The sequence below is a fragment of the Asparagus officinalis genome, chromosome 4 (genome assembly GCF_001876935.1).
Source record: "Asparagus officinalis chromosome 4, Aspof.V1, whole genome shotgun sequence".
NCBI classification, from domain to species: domain Eukaryota; kingdom Viridiplantae; phylum Streptophyta; class Magnoliopsida; order Asparagales; family Asparagaceae; genus Asparagus; species Asparagus officinalis.
This window is the reverse complement of record NC_033797.1, coordinates 2,962,677-2,985,805: the sequence shown is the minus strand read 5'-3', so window position 1 is coordinate 2,985,805 and position 23,129 is coordinate 2,962,677. Positions and strand designations below refer to the sequence as shown.

Sequence of the window (23,129 nt, the reverse complement as noted above, 5' to 3'; positions counted from 1 at the left end):
ATGATGGATGATGATGATGATGATGGGGTTTGGGAAAGGGAATTATGAGGGTTTTGAATTGTGTGAGTTTTGAGAGGAGAAGAGGAGGATGAAGAAGTCTTGGATTTCATGTAGATAACCTATTATAAATACAAGTATTTCCTAGTAAAGATTATTTTGCTTGCCTAAACTATTATAAATGCAAGTATTTCACAACACATAATTTAGCATCACGGAGTATTTCACAAATACAAAATTGGTGTCATGAGGATGAAAAGAAGAAGGGGGTAACAAAAAGAGGAAAATATCATGGAGATCTCGTGCATTTGATGTTCTGACATACATGTTAAGGTTATGATGTATTTGTTAAGGTTCTAATATATCTGTTGAGGTTAGGCCATACATATTAAGGTTATAATGTACATGTTAAGGATAAGATATATGGCATACATGTTAATCTTATCATGCATCTATTAAGGTTATGGTGTTCCTATTAAGGTTATGATGTACCTGTTAATGTTATACTATAATTGTTAAAAGTGATAAATTTTAGAGTATATTTAACTATCATTAACTATTTTTTATTAAATTTGATAGCTTTTCTATTTCACTATTTTGTTTTTATTCTTGCCAAAGTAATGAGGAATAAGGAGGAATAGTAGATAGAAGTTAGTGGATTAAAAGTGCAGGACTTATAAATTATCTCTTATCATTATCAGAAAGCCGCCATCAACTTTGGACGATAATCTAATAACCTCCTGTAACTTTCAAAATATCATAAAACTCCCCGTCAAGTTTAGGGGTTATCAGAAAATTCTATTTAACTTTAAGATTTAATGTGTGAATCTTAGCAAGTGGATGTTAAATTTACAACATAACTATTAAAATTTTATGGAATCTACTAATTTAGAACATTCTCTTTTAAAATTACCCACCGATTGTTAAGTTTAGAGTTCAACCATTAACTCTAGTGGGCTATTTGCAAATTTTTTAGTATGACATTTGATAATAAACTATAAAAGATTAACTATGAATCTTACCTAGCTGATGTTAACTTTACTCGTTAGACTTTTAAGCTGAAACTGCTAAATTGTTAAACTTTGACTCCGTTTGTTTGATTTGTTTGTTTGATTTTTCTTAATCCTAATAAACTAAACAGCGAATCTAATTGATATCGTTACACTATATCAGTTAGAATTCGTCATATCATTAATAGGTACACCATAACCTTAATCGATACAACATAACCTTAACAGGTACACCATAATCTTAACAAATATATGATAACCTTATTAGGTATGACTTAACCTTAACAGGTATGATATAACCTTAACAGATACAACATAACCTTAACATGCACGACCTAACCTTAACAATATGTGATAATATTAACAGATAAGCCATAACCTTCACACATACACCATAATCTCCATGATGCTAATTTTACTTTGCGAAATACTTAAGCTTTAAAGGACTACATGAAAAAAAAAATCCTTCCTTAGAACACAAGTAAAAAATAAAATATCCCAGACGAAAAATTCCGTCTAGGATACTCAGAATTCCGTCTAGGATGTGTATTCTAGACGGAATTCTGTCTAGAATACGCGTCTAGAAAGTTTCCGTCTAGGATGTAGTATTCTAGACGAAAATTCCGTCTAGAATATATCCTAGACGGAATTCAAAACCGTCTAGAATACATTCTAGATGGAATATTTTAGACGGAAATTCCGTCTAGAATACTTCATCCTAGCCGAAAAAAATTTCCGTCTAGGATGAGTATTCTAGACGAAAATTTCCGTCTAGGATACTCATCCTAGACGGAAGGATGTTTTTAAATTTTTTTTTTAAAAATAAGCTATCCTAGACGGAATTTAAGTATTCTAGACGGAATTTCCGTCTAGGATACTATACTACAGTAGTTTTTTTTTTTTTTTGCAAAATCTACTTTGAGTGCATGTACACAATATTGAACAATAAATTATATTCATATCCAACACAATCTAATTATATTTCAATATCAAATTTTATTATATTCAAATAATACATTTACCAAAATAGTAGAGAGATACATAAATTGTTTATAAACTTTTACATAAATTATTTACAATGGCTATGACACTGCAGAAGCTTCTTCAACTCATTCCTTATACATTTACTCAGGCCTCTTCTTCTCCTTCTTCACCTTCTTCCTCATCATTCTGAGCGTAAGCATGAACTGAAATTTAAGCTCCCGTAAACAATCGATTTCCATATCAAAAATCTTACCTAAAATTCTTAAAAGGAACACAAAATATAGGAAGAGCTAGAGAGTGTCACCTGTGCCTTTGCTGTCCAAGTCCAAAATAAGTAGCAAAAGTAGCCATCTACACAGAAAGCATCTGACTTTAGCAACTCACAATCGACAATCCTAAAAGTTAACTTATTTGCAGCTCACTACCCCAAAATTTCAGCCATTAATTTATTTTTTGATATGCTGATTGTTTAGGTAAATGAAATGAAGGGATATTCTATGAACGAGAAGGAAATACAACATGTTTTGGTCATGCATTTTTATATGGATTAACTCCATGTAGAACTCCGGAATCAGTTCAGATGGTTTGATTTACCTATGTATTACAAACTTTATAAATATTTTGATTATATGCATGTAGAGATCAAAAAATGCTTACAGACATTCAAACACCACTCAAGACGATATAGAAGAACAATATACACGTCATCAAGCAACACATGGCGGCGCGGCAGGACATGGTGCCGCGGCTAAGGCGCGACAGACCAAGGTGCCGCGGCTAAGGCGCGGCAGACCAAGGTACCGCGGCTAAGGCGCGGCAGCCTATGGTGTCGCGGCTTAACCGCTGCAACCTATGGTGCCGCGGCAGTTAAAGCAGGATGCTACAGCAGTTATAATACAGTTATCTGATGATTATTTAAAGTCCACGTGGCGGAGTATCAGAAATAGAACGTGTGCTGATGTGGAAAAGCAGTTAAACCACGAAAAAGGTGGTTAAAGGTCGTGGGAGAACTGTTTCAAACACGTATGAACGTGGGTGTAACTGCCCCTTTAGCCGCGGCAGTGTCGACTGCCGCGCTCTTTGGCCGCGACAGTGTCGACTGTCGCGCCCTTTAGCCGCGACAGCATCAGCTGCCGCGCCTAAAGAGACAGTTATTGATCGGCTATTTCTTCAGCTATCGTCTAAGGAGGCTATAAATACCCCCCTATGGCCATCATTGACAGGGGCTGAGCATTTCCAGAGCAGATTAGAGCAGATAGCCTTGAGTTTTGGTGAATTAGAGCAAGAGAGAGAGAGTCTTTCTTCTTCACAAACATCCTCAAGAAGCTTTTGGCCAGTCCTAGAGATCTAAGCTCTGACTTGATCTTTAGAAGAGTGAACATCTTACATCGATAAGATATTCGCTTCAAATTCTTACTTCGATAAACGAAGGAAGAATCATTAAACCCCTCACGGTTCAATCAGAATCTGTGATTTGGTGGTCCACGAGTCAAAGCGCTTCCGGCACAGGCAAAGATCCCACGCAAGCAGCGATCCAAACAACGATCCTGCGTTTGTTTCTAAAAAGTTGTAATTTTCCTTTTGTTGTGTAAAAGAAGTCTTATAAAAAGACTATCTCTTTTGAATTTGTTGTAATCGACCGAAGATATAATGAATTCCATGACAAAACCAACTTTTGACCCAAACAATCCAATGACCCGAACTCGGGTCATGCATGTATCGTGAAACCATCGATTAAGATTCCAGTTGAATCCATGGTCGAATACGAATTCGACCAAACCAAGTTTGAGGAATATCTCTCATCATCCTCTTCAAGATCTTCATTGTCTCGCAAGTATAAGAGGATCTCACAATTGAGGAAGACTTACATGCCAAAGAAGGCACAAAATGAAGACTCTCGCCTGATTGCTGCTGAGGATTTTACTCGCAACACCCCTGCTCACAATGACTCTTATCTAGTTAAAGAGTCATCGAATCAAAGCCCACCAGCACTGACGAAGATGGCTCGTCAGAGACAACGTCAGCGCCGCGCTCGTCAAATAGCTAAGGCCTTGGAACAAACCGACGGAGTTCGTTATCATGCGGACTTAGAGTCGAGGAGACATAGAGTGGTTCAGTTGTCTCAACGACCAATCACTCATGTCTCTGCTAAACTCACGACGGAGGAATGGACACTCGTCAAAAGGGCTCGCTCAACCCTCAAAGAACGTATACAAAAACGTCGTGCAAACGCTGTTCATGCCCGTGCTCTTTTACAACAAAGACAAGAAGGGAAGAAGGAAACAGTGTCTAAGGAAGCACCAAAGAATCACAAAGTATGGATCCCCAAATCAAAACTCGTACTAAAATCGGGTCTGCATAATCCAACCTGTGACCGCGACATTCTTCACTGTCGCGGCACATCCTTCAACCGCGGCAGTTTCCACTGCCGCGGCACATCTCGCGACCGCGACGATCTTCCCTGCCGCGGTCAAAGAGAAGCTCCAAAGAGTTTTCCTTCAGCCCCATCAACGTCCATTCCTGGTCCGTCTACTACAATCATAATTGTTCCATCACCAGGGAAGCCACGGTTCAGTCCTGACCTGTCAATATCCAAGATCACGATGGCGGATCGCCTCAGTCCCTCATCTGACGATCAAGCTCCAGTTAAAGAACGCTTGGGTCCAGTGAACGAATCACAGGAGCTCGTTAAGACACCGCATCCGCAAAGGGGTGGTTCTAAACATGTGACTCCTGACATAACCTTGGATCGCTCAAAAACAAATTGTCCTGAGAACGCCAACAAGGTCTTACGCCCCCAGAAGAAGACGCATTCACCAAATGATATCGTCATACCTGAAGGGTCATGCCAACAGACGATACGATTTTTTGGCAATCATACCGATGAATCGTATTATCAAGTTAGGGTTGTGAATAATTTCCGAAAGAGAGTTATTCGAGAGATAAACTCTCGTTGTTCCTGTGCGCGACTCGTTAAAGCAGCATTATCAGAATGTGACTGTTTCAAACGAGAAGCCTTCCCACGAAGAGCCTCTGTGTTATCGAAACCTAAGCCAAGACATTTCCGCAAGAGAAAATCAGCTGCCCAAGATGATGAATTCCTTGAAGTCACCATCAACGTGACTGATAAAAGAAAGTCTAAACGGCATTCAATGTCCTCGGAGGATGAATTCTCGGACACTTATTCTGCAATCGCTTCTGATGATACAATGTCTAGCACAGGACAAATCAGAGAAGTATTCACAATCACTGCTGATCAGTTCACTCAAATACTTCAAGAAGCTCTAGCCAAACAACGTGAAGAAATTAGAGCTGAAGTGAAGACAGAAATGGAGTTAGCTATCCAACAAATGAGAGAATTGCTAGCTCAGCGGCCTCAACTCCCTGAGTCCAGTCAAAGAACTGAATCCAGCTGCCACACTCAGAAAGTTGTGAATGACAGTGATCCAAAAGTGGATGAAGTTATTATGGCTGATACACCTCCCAATAGCAATAACGCTGGGGGTAGTTTAACACATTCTCCCAATAACGATATTGGGAGTGGTTCAATGACACCTCTTACAGGGGGCGGTCTAACTCATTCTCCTCAACGTCATTCGAATGAAGACATAGACGATGACGGGAAAATGAAAGAGCTTGAAAACAAAATCAACGCTTTGATGACGGCTCAAGAAGTTAAGAAGACGGGTATTCCATGTCCCTATCCAAGGGAATGGGATTCGATACCGTACCCGGCGAAGTTCAATCTAAGTCTCATTTGAGCATGATCTCTGGAAACGAGGCTTTAATGGTCCGGTCATTCGTTGGCACCCTTCGTGGGCCCGCCTTCGATTGGTACCGACGACTCAAGCCAGGAAGCATCAATTGCTGGAATGACATGGAAAGTTTGTTCCTCAGCAATTTCTTCGATGATGACACCGAAGTGTCAATCGGAACCCTTTTGGATGAGAAGCAAAAAGACGGAGAATCAGTTGACAATTTTGTCAAGCGCTTCCGTAACATGGCAATGAATTACAGAGATCCTGTTACAGAGGAGTTCATCCTGCAAACATGCCACAATAACCTCTCCATCGATGTCCTGGAAACTCTGGGGGTCGTACCATCCACAACTTGGAAGGAGTTAAAATCTCGGGGTGAACAAGCTGAGCACTTTCTTAAAAGAAAGAAAGCTGAGAGAGGCCAACCAATGACATCTGCAATCGTTGAGAATGCGACTCTCGATCCGAGGTTTCAAAAGGAATATTCTTTCGAAGATGATGAAGCTCCAGCCATATTAGAATACCTCCTCGCTAATGATAAAATCGAGCTACCACCTATTAAAGATCAGGATGGAGCTAAGAGGATTACGGATCCAAATTACTGTGCGTACCACAGAAGGGTTCTTCATCCCACCGAGATTTGCTTTGGACTCAAAAAGAAGATCCAAGCCCTAATTGACTCCGGCATCATAACGACGAAAGAAGTCGAGTAAAGACGACCATCCAACTCCAGTGGGTGCACGAGTATAAACTGTTTCCCCATACTCCAAAGAGTATATGAGTATAAACTGCTTCTCGATTATCCAACTGAGTACAATGTTAAACCCGGTTTCGCAAAGGAAGCTGGGGGTGGATGATTTATACAACGGGAAGTTCCTGGAGAATCTTATATTCTTAAGGATAACCCGAACATGCGACTGAGGATAACGTACTCCTCGTTACACCCAGTTTTGCAAAGAAAGCTTCTCGAAAGAATGCTATATGTAATTTTCTTAGGGATAACCCGATCATTACAAACAAAGTGATAAACACTACATCCCCACGGTGATTTCTAAAAACAAAGTGATAAACACTACATCCCCACGGTGATTTCTGAATACTCTTTTGCTGAGATGAGATTCGATCACTTCTTTAGATCAATCTTCCCTCACAAAACCCTATTTGGTCAAACCTTTAAACAGTTAGGACCAAAGCCAAAATCCCCTCTCGATTCCTTCCACGAACGAGAGGTCCACAAATTGAACGATCAAATCTTTAAACAGTTAGGATCGTCTCAAAACTCCCACTTGGTCAAACCTTACTACAGTTAGGACCACAGTCAAAACCTCCTTTTGATTCATTTAACGAACAAAAGGTCCCCTTTTGAATTGAGTAACCAAACCTTATGACAGTTAGGGTTATTCAAACCAATCCAGATTCTCTAAATGGAGATCTCACTTTGAGTCTCTTTACTCCAGGAGATAGAATATAAAATTCTTCCTCTCCGATTCTGGGTTTATCTCTACCAACAAACAAGAGATCAGGAGATAGAATATAAAATTCTTCCTCTCCGATTTCGGGTTTATCTCTACCAACAAACAAGAGACCAGAAGATAGAATATAAAATTCTTCCTCTCCGATTCCGGGTTCATCTCTACCAACAAAAAAGAGACAAGGAGATAGAATATAAAATTATTCCTCTCCATCATCGGGTTTATCTCTACCAACAAACAAGAGACCAGGAGATAGAATATAAAATTCTTCCTCTCCATCATCGGGTTCATCTCTACCAACAAACAAGAGACCAGGAGATAGAATATAAAATTCTTCCTCTCCGATTCCGGGTTCATCTCTACCAACAAACAAGAGACCAGGAGATAGAATATAAAATTCTTCCTCTCCGATTCCGGGTTCATCTCTACCAACAAACAAGAGACCAGAATACTCCAATAGGTATACGAGTCTAAACTATTTCCCTAATCTCAACAGGAAGTTTCTGGAGAATATTACTCAAAATATTCTTAAGAATAACCTGGTTACCTCCCAACGGGTATATGAGGTTAAACTATTTCCCGAACACTCCAATATAGTATATGAGTATAAACTATTTCTCAAATTCTTCGACAGCAGTTTTAATTTGAGACTTCGACAACGGCCACGCGATAAACGCAGCAGCGGAGGAATTTTAGCTATTCTACAAAGCACCGAATAGGCTAAAAGATGAAGAAGTCAAGGATTGAAGCCATTCACAAACCCTTCTACGCAATTTTCTCAACAAAGCACTGGAGAAATTGCAGGGAAAACTTATCATATCCAAAGTGTCCCAGACCCCTCTCTAAAAAATGATGAGTCTGAGATACTTTGGAGGGGGTATCTGTAGACATCAAAAAATGCTTACAGACATTCAAACACCACTCAAGACGATATAGAAGAACAATATACACGTCATCAAGCAACATATGGCGGCGCGGCAGGACATGGTGCCGCGGCTAAGGCGCGGCAGACCAAGGTGCCGCGGCTAAGGCGCGGCAGACCAAGGTGCCGCGGCTAAGGCGCGGCAGACCAAGGTACCGCGGCTAAGGCGCGGCAGCCTATGGTGTCGCGGCTTAACCGCTGCAACCTATGGTGCCGCGGCAGTTAAAGCAGGATGCTACAGCAGTTATAATACAGTTATCTGATGATTATTTAAAGTCCACGTGGCGGAGTATCAGAAATAGAACGTGTGCTGATGTGGAAAAGCAGTTAAACCACGAAAAAGGTGGTTAAAGGTCGTGGGAGAACTGTTTCAAACACGTATGAACGTGGGTGTAACTGCCCCTTTAGCCGCGGCAGTGTCGACTGCCGCGCTCTTTGGCCGCGACAGTGTCGACTGTCGCGCCCTTTAGCCGCGACAGCATCAGCTGCCGCGCCTAAAGAGACAGTTATTGATCGGCTATTTCTTCAGTTATCGTCTAAGGAGGCTATAAATACCCCCCTATGGCCATCATTGACAGGGGCTGAGCATTTCCAGAGCAGATTAGAGCAGAGAGCCTTGAGTTTTGGTGAATTAGAGCAAGAGAGAGAGTCTTTCTTCTTCACAAACATCCTCAAGAAGCTTTTGGCCAGTCCTAGAGATCTAAGCTCTGACTTGATCTTTAGAAGAGTGAACATCTTACATCGATAAGATATTCGCTTCAAATTCTTACTTCGATAAACGAAGGAAGAATCATTAAACCCTTCACGGTTCAATCAGAATCTGTGATTCGGTGGTCCACGAGTCAAAGCGCTCCCGGCACAGGCAAAGATCCCACGCAAGCAGCGATTCAAACAACGATCCTGCGTTTGTTTCTCAAGAGTTGTAATTTTTATTTTGTTGTGTAAAAGAGGTCTTATAAAAAGACTATTTCTTTGAATTTGTTGTAATCGACCGAAGATATAATGAATTCCATAACAAAGTCAACTTTTGACGCAAACAATGCATCCAAAATTGTAAAGCCCATAGACAGGTGAAATTTCCATTATATCCAAGTTTCCTCATTCCTATTCCTTTAGAGATGTGATCCATCTTTGACGTTACAAAAATAACCATCAATCTTCAAAACCTCCTACTGTCCTACATCTTTATCATTCCTACAAATAGCTACTAAAGTGAAACATAACTTGAAAACAAGACTAGCTGAATCTAATCTTTCCAAAACAAACAAGTAAAGCTAAAGTAAGCTTTAGAGACTCCAACTCATCGCAAATAAATAAGTCTAATGAAATTAATAAGGTAGTCCAAATCAACCACATAACTAACTTTAAACTTCTAGTAATATTTTAAATATTTATCTTAATCCTCTCCTTGGTCCTTACTTGGCCGAATGGTCCAGTTGTGATACTTTCTGCAATGCGGCAAAACACATGCTGCATCAACTGCAGAATAAAAAAAATATGCCTAGTCTAAGAAAAGCCACATCCTGACATGTTTAAATTTCTTGCATAAACTTTACACATATTACCAGATGAAAGGAATTGATCTGGTAGCTTCAGCATTTTAGCAAGCCAATCCAGAACAATCACTTCTAACTCTGTTGTAGCAGGACAACTCACCCAACTGAAACCCACAATGTTAAAGGCAGCACTCAGCATTTCGCCAAGGAATCTAGCTGTGCTACTGTTGGAGGGATAATATGCAAAATAATTGGGACTTTGACAATGCGTTATACCTGGTATTATCTTCTGACGGATATCTACATGAAGAAAAGATAATGTTTGTATCATTAACACCAAAAGAAATGAACATATAAATGGTTTAAAACAACATCACGTATTATCATCAGTTACTGAAATATGAGAAATGGAGAGTGCTCTCACCATCAAGAACATCTTGGAGACTTTCAGGAAGATCAGGAGCTGAATGAGGAAGCAGTTCCCTTAAATAACCAGGCTGCGGAGAGGTCAAATTAGATTATACACTGTACATTGCATAAATTGATAATAATTATTTAGAAGAAAAACAATTTCCAAAGCATAGCCATGAAGAATAGATATATAATTTACAAACCCATCAAGTTTGGCACTATCTCAGCTCATTGATTTTGAAGAAAAAGTATCCATTTCAAATACATCTTAATCTTGGTTCTCATTCTGTCAATTCCTAAAACCCAGCTATCCAATAAATACATTCACAAATTGAAATAACTTCAAGCCCTTTCAGAATAAATAAAAAATAATTACATTAAAAATTGGGTGTAGAAAAGTCTTTAAATTTTTTTTTTAAAAACAAAGCACATTGCTAAAGTTTTGTACCTTAACTTGGCTGAGAACAGGATAAGATTCTAAGCTCTTGTAGTAATCAGCGATGAAATCCACCATCTTGTGGGCGTTCTCTCTCAGTTTCTCTGCATCCATCGGCTTCAATGATTCTTCCCTAAAAAAAACCACGAAAAAACCCAAAAAAATAGAAACGAATCCAAAGAAAACGGTGAAATGAATAAATAAACAGTGACCAAATTAGAAACGAATTCTCACATTTTAAAGAAATGAATCCAAAGATCAGAGATTTTTACCGTGGATCTCCTTGGGACTTGTTCTCGATCCCGCCACCCACGAGCTAGGGCAAAGCATCGCCGACAAGCTCGAAACAATCCCGACGAAATACAACACCATCACAAACCCTAGCACCCAAGCAAAATACAACACCATCACAAACCCTAGCACCCAAGGCATCAGCATAATCCCAATCACGAACGTCACCGCTCCAGAAAGCATCATAGCGAACTAAACCCCCAGCAAGAGGGAAGCGAACGCCGCCGGCGTCATCTTGCTCCGCCTCGCGGACGGAGATCTCGGCACCGCCTGGATCCGCCGTGGCGGAGGACCGGATCCAGGCGGCGAGCGGAGGATCGAGAGGAGGATGGCGGAGAGCTCGTAGAAGGCCTTGGAGAGCTGCTCGTCGGAGCTGCTCATCGTCGAAGGCCATGGATGGAGAGAAGGAGAAGGGGGAGAGAGGGGTAGAGGGTGAGGTTGAGGAGGGAATTATTCGTTTTAGGGGGGAAAGGAGGGCATTCGCAGGTTTATTGGGTGAATTTTTTTTAAAAAATTGGTCTATGTATTCTAGACGGAAATTTCCGTCTAGGATACTATTTTAGACGGAAATTTCCGTCTAGAATACCTGGTTATTTAAAAAAAAAAATAAAAACATAAAAGAACCGTCTAGAATACTATTCTAGACGGAATTTTCCGTCTAGAATGGTTTATTCTAGACGGAAAATTTTCGTCTAGTTTAATACATTCTAGACGAAAAAAATTCCGTCTAGAATATTCCATCTAGAATACGTGATTTTCTACTAGTGGAATCCTTACAAACACCTTTTGCATTGCATGTAGCCTCTCAATTACTTATTTCACTACGCTCAACTCTCTTCCCTCTCCAACTATGAAACTCTTCAATCCACAAAATCTCCCAAAAACTTCCCTAAAATATCATCTCAGCAAAAAAAAGAAAAAAAAAAGAAAAGAAGAACAATATTCAATCCCAAGAAATAAAAATAATGGACTCTCCCTCAACACACACCCATCAAAAAATCTTACAAAACTTATAAACCCAAACCCAAAACCCAACAAATGTGGCTTCAACACGCACACAAATCCAAAGGCCCTTTCTCCCTCTACGCTTCATGATCCAAACTTTAAACCCCATCAAATTACTTCACTTTCGCCATTTCTCCTCAAAAGCATATTCCTCCGCCTCCTTTTCTTAGGTGAAGAGGAGGAAGGTTAGGGTTAGGGTTAGTGTTTGGAGAGAGAGAGAGGAGGAGAAGATGAGGGAGGAGGAGCAGTAATGAAGGTAGCGGAGAAGGACTTTTAATTTTGAGATGAGTATTGGATTTTTGGTGGGTGGAGAATGAAAGGAGGGGGTAAATTAGAAATTTGGGGTAAATACAGTACACAAAGTGTATACCGTTGACACGAAGGAGCTGAACCACAGTTAAAAATGAGTTTTTAGAGCAACTCCAATGGGGGACTGCAAAATGCAGTCCCCACTTTGGTATATTCTATGGAATATGCCATTTTAGAGTTTTACAACTCCAATCATACTCTTCCATTTCCAACTCCATTTCAATTTCTCTCAATTTTTTAATTCTTTTACTTATTTTAAAAATATATAATGTAATCATATATTTAAATTTCGATGTAATTCTAAGTTAATGTGTTTTATTTCAGTTTAAGCTCCAATGTATTATCATTTCTAATTACTTGTTTTGCAATTTTATATTTCGATATTAGTCTCATTTTGAAGGTATCGACGAGACATTTTTAATGATATTATTTTCATTAAAAAATATTTAATATATTAATATATATATACAGATTTTAAGTAACTATAAAAAATAATAACGGGATACAATTGGAATAATGAAATGTTGTTAAAGAGATTGAGGGTTAACTTTGGTATTTTTTTGGGGAATAGTAGTATAGAGTTGGCTGCAAATTTGGAGAGAAATCTCCAAATTTGCAGCCTCAAGAAGCAATTTTGCAGCTGACTGCAAAATATGCAGTTCGGTTGGATGGATTAGCGGCTCCAAAATGCAGAAAAAGCGGACGATTGGAGCTCCTCTTAGGGCTCTTGCACGCTGGAAAAAGTTGAAAGGGTTTAGTCACATGGATTTTTAATTTTTCCAGGTCTTAAATCTGGTTAGGATTATGGGATTTTTTGGTGGGTGGAGAATGAAAGGAGGGTTAAATTTGAAATTTTGGGGTAAATACAATATACAAAGTGTACGTAGTTGACATGAAGGAGCTGAACCACATTTAATTTGAGTTTTTAGAGCTAAGAACACATGGGAAAAAGTTGAAAGGGGTTAGTCACATGTATTTTCAACTTTTGCGGCCTTAACACAAATTTTCCTATATTTAATCAACAATCAGGGTAAAAATCTTTATAAAAAATGTTAATTGACATACCTGTGCATAAAAAATGTTAATTGACATATTTGTGCATATTGAAAAATCCTAAGTTGTGCTTCTTTTGGACTAACTAGATTATTTCTCACGGCATTTCATAAGAAATGATCCAAGTACGAAAAGTTCGTTGTTTCCCTTAAGGGGATGTTTGGTTGATTTAAAAAAAAAGAAAATCTATTATGGGAAACCTATTTTCTATAATTGGGCTTTTTTTTTGTTTGGTCAAACTCTCAAAAGTAAGAAAATAGAAGAGATGAGGTGAGTTGTTATCATCTTATTGGAGCATGTGACACAATTTTAAGGAAACTCATTTCATGACTTTTTTTTGAAAAAATAGATGTAATAATTAAAAAAGAAATAATAATTAAAAAAAACTAGTTAGCATGAAATCGAGTATAAAACTAGTATAATTAAAAAAGAAATAATAATTAAAAAATAGCATGTGACACAAGTTTTGGTGATATCTTTATCCTATTTCTTTTTCTTTGATTCTAGGTAATCAACCAAACAGCCCCTAAAAAAGAAATAATAATTAAAAAAAACTAGTTAGCATGAAATCGAGTATAAAAGTACTTTAACATCTGTGTGTTTATTTCAGTATTATTATTATTATATATACTGAGACTAAATTGTTCGGAAGAAACGAGTTCAAGCGCGAAAACAAAAACCATGCCCCCATTTAAATGAATCCATCATCATCATCATCATCGACCATTTTAAAGCTGAAGCGCTCTCTCTCGCCAAAACCCCCATATTTTCCTAGCCCAATACGCCAAATCCCTTCAGACCCTCAAACCTACACCCATCTCCTCCTCCAACAATGCTCCAAAACCCTGGCCCTCTCCCGCGCCCACCACGCGTTCGATGAAATTCCCAAAGGAAACCATCCATCATCAATCTGCAAGGTTCTCCATGCCCGGATCCTAATCCTCGGTCTCAAACTCTCTGGTGGCCTCGGAAATGCCCTCGTTGACCTCTACTCCAAATCCGGCGATCTGTGTTCTGCTCAAAATGCATTCAATCGCCTGGAGGAAAGAACTCGGCCTTCGTGGAATTCAATCCTCTCCGCCCACTTGAAAGTGGGTTCTCTCGAAACTGTATTTGAAGTATTTGCATCAATGCATAGGCATGGAACTCTGCCCAATGAGTTTAGTTTCTCGATTGTTCTCTCGGCTATTGCGAGAATGAATAGTTTGGATTATGGCAAGGTTGCACATTGCCAAATTGTAAAGTTCGGGCTTGAGCCTAGTCCATTTTGCGAGGGGTCTTTGATTAATATGTACACCAAGTGTGGCTGTATTTTGGATGCTCGGTGTGTTTTTAATGGCACTGGGTACCCTGATATAATTTCTTGGACAACGATGATCGAGGGTTATGTTAGGATTGGTAAGGCTGAAGAAGCCCTGCAACTGTTTCATAGAATGCAGGGTTTAGGGATGAAGCCTGATAATGTTGCATTGGCAACTGTTATTAATGCTTGTATGGATCTTGGGAGATTGAAAAATGCAAGGGATTTATTTAGGGAGATGCCTTTGCCAAATGTTGAGGTTTGGAATGCTATTATTTCTCGTCATGTGCAAATTGGGCATGAAGATGAGGGAATTGAACTGTTTCGAGAAATGAGAGCACTTGATGTGAAGCCTACTAGGTCTACATTAGGAAGTGTTTTGAGTGCTATTGCGAGTCTAATGGCTATTGATTATGGTCGAGCAGTCCATTCTGAGGCGATTAGGCTATGTTTGGATTCAAGTGTTTTTGTTGGGAGCTCTTTGATCAACATGTATGCCAAATGTAATCTTATAGAAGATGCAAGGAGGGTCTTTGACATGTCAAACGAAAGGAATGTCGTTATGTGGAATGCGATGATTGGGGGATATTTACATAACGAACAGCTGGTAAATGTTTTTAGATTGTTTTTTGAGATGAAAGGACATGAACTTGAGCTTGATAAGGTCACATTTCTTAATGTCTTTGGAGCCTGTGCTTCATTGGGTAATCTAGAACTAGGTAGGCAGTTGCATTGTGATATGATAAAGAGGAATATGAAGGGAAATTTGTTTTTAGTGAATGCTGTTGTTGGTATGTATGCAAAGTGTGGAGAGCTAAATGATGCAAGGCAGCAATTTGAGCTTATCCCTAGTAAGGATAACATTTCTTGGAGTGCAATTATATCCGGATACACACATAATGAAGAGGAAGACGAAGCAATTAGGTTGTTCCGGAGAATGAGATCAGAGGGGGCTATGGCTGATGAGGCTGCTTTTTCTAGTGTGATAAATGCATGCTCAAACTCTCAGGCCTTTGATGAAGGAACCCAGCTCCATTGTTTAGCCATAAAGTGCAATCTTGGTTTAAGTTCTTATGTGGGAAGTTCTCTTATCGATTTGTATGCAAAGCTTGATGAATTGGAAGATGCAAATAAGATATTTACAGAGATACCAGAAAGGAATGTGGCTTCATGGAATGCTCTAATCTCTGGTCACGCTCAGAACAATAAGGAACAAGAAGCCCTGGATTTGTTTCGTCAAATGAAGATAGAAGGTGTAGAGCCATCTCAAATCACATTCACAGGTGTTTTAGCTTCGTGTAATGGACCTTGGGGATTAGACATTGGAAAGCAAATACATTGTAATCTATTGAAGTCTGGCCTTATATATGGTTTTGCCTTTTCAGAGATACCATTGTTAAGCATATACTTGAAGGCAAAGTCCCTTGAGGATGCTAATAAGCTCTTTTTGGAAATGCCCAAAAGTGAAAACAAGGTCCACTGGACAGCTATTATTTCAAGTCATACCCAGAATGGTTATAGTGAGGAGGCATTGATATTATTTTCTAAAATGAGGGGATTTAGTGTTCATTCAGATGAAGCAACTTATTCTAGCATTCTAAAAGCCTGTGCTGATTTAGCCTCTCTGAGAGATGGTAAAGAGGTTCATGGCCTCGTCATTCAAACAGGCTTCAGTTCCTATAGATACACTGTCAGCGCCCTAATTGACATGTACTCAAAATGTGGAGATGTTGATCATGCTTTTCAAGTATTTAAAGAATCAAATAATAAGCAAGACATCATCTTATGGAACCCCATGATTGTTGGGTTTGCAAAGAACGGTTTTGCTGAAGAAGCACTCTTCCTCTTTCATCGGATGCAAGAATCAAAGATCAATCCTGATAATGTCACATTTCTAGGAGTCCTAACAGCTTGTAGTCATGCAGGATTAGTATCTCAAGGACGTGGATTTTTTGAACTTATGTCTAATAAGTATAGAATTGGTCCAAGATCATATCATTATGCTTGTATGATCGATCTCCTAGGTCGTGGAGGCTATCTTAAACAGGCAGAGGAGTTTATAGACAAGCTGCCTTTTGAACCTGATGGTGTTATTTGGGCCACGATGCTTTCAGCTTGTAGAATTTATGGAGATAAAACAAGGGGACAGCGAGCAGCTGAGAAGCTAATAAGCCTGGATCCTCATAGTTCTTCTCCTTATTCGCTCCTTTCGAGTATTTATGCTGCATCTGGCGATTGGGATGAAGCAAAAAGGTTGAGACATGCAATGAAGGAGAGGGGAGTAAGAAAGTCTCCTGGATGTAGTTGGATTGAGGTAGGAAATAATACAAATGTATTTGTTGCAGAAGATAAATTGCATCCGAGAGCTGTTGATATCTATGAAATGCTAAAGGATTTGGGGATAGAGATGAAAGAGGAAGGTTATGTTCCTGAACTTGATGAGCTTATGTTGAATGAGGAATGATGTTGAAGCATTCCCGTTGAATTCAGATTTCTCGCTTTGAAGAACCAGGTGATCCACTTATCTGGTGAGATGAGAAGGGAACTTATCAGACAAACATACCAAAATACACACAAAGATCAATGGTTTGCTGCCTACCGAGTTTTTCGTGCAGTAAAGTAAGTATTCTACACTAGTTTGTTCTTTCGAATTGCAGCTATAACATTAATCTAGAAAGATTTTGTGCATATGGTTGTGTTTTCTAAACGGTATGGTCTGCAAACGCCTATCTGAGGCTTAAATACTGGTGGAAGTTCATCATTGGGCAAGAGCGACTATACGTGAGTGCATGTATACAGAAACACATGTCAGACACACACAATCACACATTTGTAGATATCCACACGCGCCAGAAAAAATCACATGCACACATATAAGAAGGAACATAAGTACACACATACACATTAAGGTTATATTAAATATATGGTGTAAAAAAGTTTCACATTCATCTTAAAAATACACATTAGGTCATCCTTAACTGATCATCAATTCATCATGATCTATATATTATAAAAAATAAGGACATGTTTGGCTACTACTTATGTTATGATTGCTTATAAGTTATTGCTTATTTTTACTTATTCTGTCTGAGCGCAAGATAGTCTTTTAACATCAATAAGTAAATCTACTTGTAAGTAGCCAAAAAATAAGTTGGAGAACCCGGCTTATTTTTCCTACCTATAAGTTAAAAATAAGTAATAAGTAAAGCTTCACCACACATGATCTAAGAAAGCAAAAAATCACGTGCTGCGAAAATTATCCTACAATTTAAACAAATCAAAATAATTAACCTTTAAGGCCATTGCAAGCCATTTACTTTTAGATCTTCAGGTCTATAGGTTAGAATGCTTAGTTCATGTAAGATTTGAAATTCATGGTTGATACATATCTTTTGTATAATTGTTTTAAAAGATATTAAATTTAGGATCATAGTAGTAAAAGGAAGACACAAATTAGAAAGAAGTGACATAGATTCTCTAATTTCTTTATTAGGTAGGTAGACATAAACGTTAGATTTGACTAATGATTATTCCTGTAATTTTGTGAGTCACCAACATATAAAGTGCATGCGCAAGTGTTGTGTGTGTGTGTGTATGTCGGTGCATGCATGCATGTGTAAAAGTGCATGTGTATGTACATGTGCGTGCATGGGTGTGTCTGTTTGTGCATGCATGTGTGCATTCATGCATGCATGGTGCACACGTATGTGCCTTGTGTGCGCACACGGGTGGGTGGTGAGTGGTGGGTGTATATGTGTATTTATGTGTTTTTTGCTTTAAAAAATAAACCAAACACAAGAAACATGTTACATCATCCAACTCATCACATCTCATCTTATCTCATTTTTAAAAATCACACACATCATCCAATAATATTGTGACAACTCATCTCATCTCATTAAACCTTCCTTTCCATCCATTTCCTTAAAAAAAAAAAGAAATTGATTTCTTTAAGTATGTGTCACATCATCCAATAATATACCTTCAACTCATCTCATCTCATCTAATTTCTTATTTTTAAAAATAAACCAAACATAAACAACCTCAAAACATCATCCAATAATATACCTCCAATTCATTTTCTTATTTTTTTAACCAACCAAACAACCTCAAAACAAGTTTTTTTAAAAATCACTCACATCATCCAATAATAAGGTGACAACTCATCTCATCTCATCTCCTATTCTATAATTTCCTTCTTTTTTAAGCCAACCAAACAACATCAAAACAATTATTATAGGAAATAGGTTTCCTATTCTTTGATTTCCCAAATTTTTTTGCCAAACGAACAACGCCTTATCTCAGCTCAAACCAAAACCCTAGACCCGTCACTGCTTCTTCCCGCTGCCAATCCATAACTTCCACCTCCTCTTCTCGCCCCGAAATCAGGCCTGCCGCCTCCTCTTCCCGCTACAAAATCTTCCGCCGCCTTATTGGAATTTCTTTTTTTCTTCTCTCCTCTCCTAACCCGCTCTCCCTTCTCTGCTCTGGTTGAGAGAACGACCGTCGTTTCTAGGGTTTCGTCGCAACATCCAAAATGGTAACATCTCCCTCTTCGTCAAAAAAGTTTTATAGAGTTTGTTCGTCAAAAAATGGTAACATCTTTCCTCAATCTGATCGTTGCTAGGTTCTTCCGAATGACATTGATCTGTTGAATCCTCGGGTGGAGCTCGAGAAGAGGAGGCACAAACTCAAGCGCCTCGTCCAATCCCCCAATTCCTTCTTGATGGTAATTTATTTTTCTCTCAATTGTTTCTCTTCTTGTAATCTAGTATGAGATGCGATCTTAATTGTTTTCTGTTATTCTTGTGGTTTTAGGATGTCAAATGTTAAGGGCGCTTCAACATGTAAATCATTACAATTCTCGAAATATTTTGTTGTGCTCTGTGGAAATAGTGATTTTTAGTCTGAATTTCTGTATGATGTTGGGAAATTTGACTGACTGGTTGATACCTGAGTCATAATAGTTAGATTGTTAAGCCACCCATTGTTTTTGAAGAAGAAAGTACGCTATGTTTTTTGAAAATTTTATGCTGATTACATATTTTCACGGGCATTCAGATTATTATATTTATTATTATTATTATATTTAGCAAATGTGCATTATGAATTCAGATTATTACATTCATTATTAGTATTTATTGATAATTACCAACATCCCATTGGATTTGGAGATAATGTATGAATGTTGTCGATTTCTCCCCTACTTATAGTGAGTAGCAAAATCTAATTTGAATCTGATAGTTATCTCACATGTTAGTTTTAATAAAACATTCATCACAATAGAAGTGAGGGCTAACCTTTATGATGTGTATTTCCAAGCATATCTGAATGTACTTAACAAGATCTTTCTCACTTGAGAATATGACTCTATTTTCCGAACTCTCACTGCAGGGAGCCCTCACTTTCTTATGGTCGCAATTTGTGTGATATACTGATATTGAACAGCCAATGATAAGTACATTATCAATGAATATATTGTTTTTATACCGTTTTAGTAAGAGCGATAACCATTTTTACCTAATAATTGTGATTTTGTGATTTTGGATGCATATGTTTATATTCCTAATGATCATGATTCATGCATGTTTATGCTCACTCTGTAAATACTTTGCCTGAGGAGGCTTTACATGAAGCATTAATGAGGCAAGAGGAGCTAGTTGCATATATTAACCGTCAACAAAATGCTAAGTTCCAGGTTAGTGTAAATTTTACGGATTCCTCTGTTAGTAATCGTTGCTTGTGAGCTCATGGTTACTTGTTTGTTGCTGGTTAGGTGTTCGCTGTTGGTTACTTGGTTGCTTGTGAGCTCATGGTTACTTGAGCTGTTGCAAAATTCATTTGGGGGTGTTTGTTCGAGTATTTTTGAGCTAATGAATTCATTGTTTACAGGATATAAGTGGGTTTTTTGAGTTTTTCGGAGTTAGCTATGATGATTGGTCACATATTGATATTACCGACTACAATGAGATTTCATTGTTTACAGGAGGCGTTCATTAATGAGAATGCAGTCTATTATTCGAATGCAATCTGCAATGTAATGTCATTATATATGTGTTGAAAATAAAATGACCATTTTATGAGCCTCTATGTTATCATTTATTTTTGAATTTTATTATTTACATTGTTTCGTGTTAGTTTAGGCCCGTTTATAGCCGTTGGAGTATAAATTTGAATGGGTATGCTTACCCCAATTGAATACAATTGTATTTGTTTTTTTGTGAGAGGTAAGCTCACCAAAGTTCTTATATTCACCATTTATTATTTTGGTAATTCTAAAACTTGTTTGCTACAACTATGAATTTCAAATTCCGAAATTTGTAATGCTACAATTTGAGTTTAAAACAAATAAAATATTATAAATTATAGTATTTCAAATCCTAAAATATTGTTGAAACAAACAAAGTTTTAGGAATCCCAACCCATAACAAATCACCTATGGATTTCAAATCCCATGGTGAAATCCATATCCTAAAATTATAGGAGTTGAAACAAACACCCCTTAGACTATCTCCAGCAGGGGTTTTTTTGGGGGGTTTTTGGCTCCAGCAGGGGGTTTTTGGAGGGGTGAATTGGAAAACCGAAATCGGATGGGTGAATTTTTCACCTCTGGTTTTTCTAACCTCATGGGTCCCGCGAATTGTCCTTAGCCCATGCTTGGAGCCATGTGTCAAGGCTTGGTTGGTTGGCCTTTTTTGTTTTATTCTTAATTTTTAAATGATATTTTGGGAGATAAATACTAGGAATTAATTTATAATTTTTATATCAATAATTTTTATTTTTTCACCTCTATAAATAGAGATTAGTCTTGTGTAATTTGGACACCAAAAAAAATCTGAGTTTTCAACACCTTATGATCCTTCACAAAATAAATGAGTTATATTAGTAATAATAATAGTAGTAGTAGTAATATATATGAAATAAGAAAAAGAAATGAATAAATAAGGTGGGGTATATATGTTGGAGTGATGGGGTTATAGTGGGTCCCAAATAAAGTAAAAATCTTTTGAAAAAACTCCTACTGTAGAGATGATAGAAAATGAAGATTGTTGAATTATGTGGAGGGGGAATAAAGTGATGTGGCAGGAGAGAGAAGGTTAAAATTTCGACTCCTGCTGGAGATAGTCTTACCAAGCAATTTTGATGTGATGCAGAGTATGTTTACTTTTTTTTTTGAGAAAAAGGATGAATTACTGTTAATCATAACAGTAATTCAGCCAGCTAAATTAATAATAAAACTTGGTTGTTACAAACAGATACACACCCCCAACCAAGAGTGTGTACTCTAGTTCAAACAAAAATTACAAATCAAAAGAACTCCTGCTCCACAACATAGGATTATCCTTTCCCAAAGCAAAGAAGAAGCTATCAACTACTACCAAAACAAAATAGCAGATCACTGTATCTTTAACCAGAGTTTTAAAACTCAAGAACCAAAAAAACTTCAAGAATCTGGAGTTAAGAATCATTCAAGTTGAATCACTGTACTCGCAATTCCTCCAGCATCGACATGTCCTTCAGCAGCTCTTTTCCTTCTCCTCTCTTGAAGCCTAGCAGCTCGCGCAGTTATAGGTTTAGAACCTAACCAAAATGATAAAAATGTCAAAATTTTGCTCAAAATCTCCAGGGATCTCTTCCTTTTGTTAGAAAAGATTCTATCGTTACGTTCCTGCCAAATACACCATATAAGAGAACAGATAGTAACATGTCTTTCCACCTTACTGTTATCATCTTCTCCCATAAACCAATTAATCCAAATCTCTTTTAGGGAGTTCAATCTAAAATCCTTTGCAATCTTCAATTTATATTGGATAGATCTCCAAATAGAGTATACAAACTCACACTCCACAAACAAATGAAAATGACTTTCCACTTCTTTAGAACAGAAGCTGCACATCAAATCCAGATGAATTCCCTTCTTCTCTAAATTATCTTTTGTATTTAAACCTTGTCTTAATGCCAACCAAACAAGAAATTTCACCTTTAAAGGGACAGGAAGCTGCCAGAGATTTGCACAATCAAATCTTAAACCCCCATCCATAAGAAACTGATAATATGATTTAACTGTGAAACTGCCTTTAGTTCCCCAAAACCATATCCTCCTGTCCTCCCTTTGATCAAAGATTAACTCTCTAATATCATTCAACAATTTGAAATATTGGAAAACCAAATTTCCAGTCAATTGCCTTCTAAACTGGATATTCCATATCCATTCATCATTCACTTTCTTTCTCAAACTGCTAATGGAGGCAAAAGGAGAAGAAGTGATGTTAAAAAGGGAAGGATACTTAGAAGCAAGGGTAGAAGAACCTACCCATTTGTCAAGCCAAAACAAAGTTCGATTACCCCTCCCCACCTCCACAACAGAACTGCATAAAAAACTCTCAACATTATCAAAACAATTTCTCCAAAACTGAGTTAATAAATTCCTACCAGAATAAAAAAATTCTGTCCAATTTTTTCTCTCAAAATACTTGTAGAAACTGATTTGCTTCCAAAGTTCCAGTTTATTATCAAACCATTTCCAAAGCCATTTCCCCAACAGAGCTTTGTTCATAACTCTTAAATTTATTACACCCAAACCTCCAAAATTTTTAGGTCTACAAACCTCCTCCCATTTGACCAAATTAGAAGAGCCTTTATGATCAAGAGATCCAGTCCACAAGAATCTCCTTCTCATTTTAT

General features: G+C 37.9%; 3 protein-coding genes across 11 annotated transcripts; 1 reads left to right on the top strand and 2 right to left on the bottom strand.

Moving 5' to 3' along the window:
• On the bottom strand, window positions 2,027–10,843 carry LOC109836364 (tyrosine decarboxylase 1-like). Of its 4 annotated transcripts, none has more exons than XM_020404245.1 (7): window positions 10,759–10,843; window positions 10,499–10,619; window positions 10,064–10,136; window positions 9,709–9,939; window positions 9,563–9,622; window positions 2,296–2,342; window positions 2,027–2,194 (listed from the first exon to the last, which is right to left on the bottom strand). In XM_020404245.1, exons 2-7 carry the CDS (start codon window positions 10,598–10,600, stop codon window positions 2,132–2,134), a joined length of 576 nt encoding a protein of 191 aa, XP_020259834.1. In that variant the 5' UTR covers window positions 10,601–10,619; window positions 10,759–10,843; the 3' UTR covers window positions 2,027–2,131. The 4 variants fall into 4 exon arrangements, with proteins under 4 accessions (XP_020259834.1, XP_020259835.1, XP_020259836.1 ...); XM_020404246.1 differs by having other exon boundaries at window positions 2,027–2,177; XM_020404247.1 differs by lacking the exon at window positions 9,563–9,622.
• On the bottom strand, window positions 10,788–11,192 carry LOC109836365. 2 transcript variants are annotated; one of them, XM_020404251.1, is made up of 2 exons: window positions 10,883–11,192; window positions 10,788–10,846 (listed from the first exon to the last, which is right to left on the bottom strand). In XM_020404251.1, exons 1-2 carry the CDS (start codon window positions 11,169–11,171, stop codon window positions 10,803–10,805), a joined length of 333 nt encoding a protein of 110 aa, XP_020259840.1. In that variant the 5' UTR covers window positions 11,172–11,192; the 3' UTR covers window positions 10,788–10,802. The 2 variants fall into 2 exon arrangements, with proteins under 2 accessions (XP_020259840.1, XP_020259839.1); XM_020404250.1 differs by having other exon boundaries at window positions 10,795–10,855; window positions 10,892–11,192.
• Window positions 13,756–20,527, top strand: LOC109836362 (pentatricopeptide repeat-containing protein At3g09040, mitochondrial). 5 transcript variants are annotated; one of them, XM_020404242.1, is made up of 4 exons: window positions 13,756–17,063; window positions 19,072–19,173; window positions 19,839–20,142; window positions 20,221–20,527. In XM_020404242.1, exon 1 carries the CDS (start codon window positions 13,840–13,842, stop codon window positions 16,906–16,908), a length of 3,069 nt encoding a protein of 1,022 aa, XP_020259831.1. In that variant the 5' UTR covers window positions 13,756–13,839; the 3' UTR covers window positions 16,909–17,063; window positions 19,072–19,173; window positions 19,839–20,142; window positions 20,221–20,527. The 5 variants fall into 5 exon arrangements, with proteins under 5 accessions (XP_020259831.1, XP_020259830.1, XP_020259833.1 ...); XM_020404241.1 differs by having other exon boundaries at window positions 19,263–20,142; XM_020404244.1 differs by lacking the exon at window positions 19,072–19,173 and having other exon boundaries at window positions 20,068–20,142.

Bases quoted from the DNA above. Each gene is read 5' to 3' on its own strand.
- LOC109836364 (XM_020404245.1), bottom strand. From the start codon at position 10,600: ATGGATGCAGAGAAACTGAGAGAGAACGCCCACAAGATGGTGGATTTC. The intron at 10,137-10,498 runs GTACAAAACTTT...ACCTCTCCGCAG, and splicing joins CTGTTCTCAGCCAAGTTAAG to CCTGGTTATTTAAGGGAACT. The intron at 9,623-9,708 runs GTAATATGTGTA...TTTATTCTGCAG, and splicing joins AGATCAATTCCTTTCATCTG to TTGATGCAGCATGTGTTTTG.
- LOC109836365 (XM_020404251.1), bottom strand. From the start codon at position 11,171: ATGGCCTTCGACGATGAGCAGCTCCGACGAGCAGCTCTCCAAGGCCTT. The intron at 10,847-10,882 runs TTTGCTTGGGTG...ATGGTGTTGTAT, and splicing joins GGTTTGTGATGGTGTTGTAT to TTCGTCGGGATTGTTTCGAG.
- LOC109836362 (XM_020404244.1), top strand. From the start codon at position 13,840: ATGAATCCATCATCATCATCATCATCGACCATTTTAAAGCTGAAGCGC.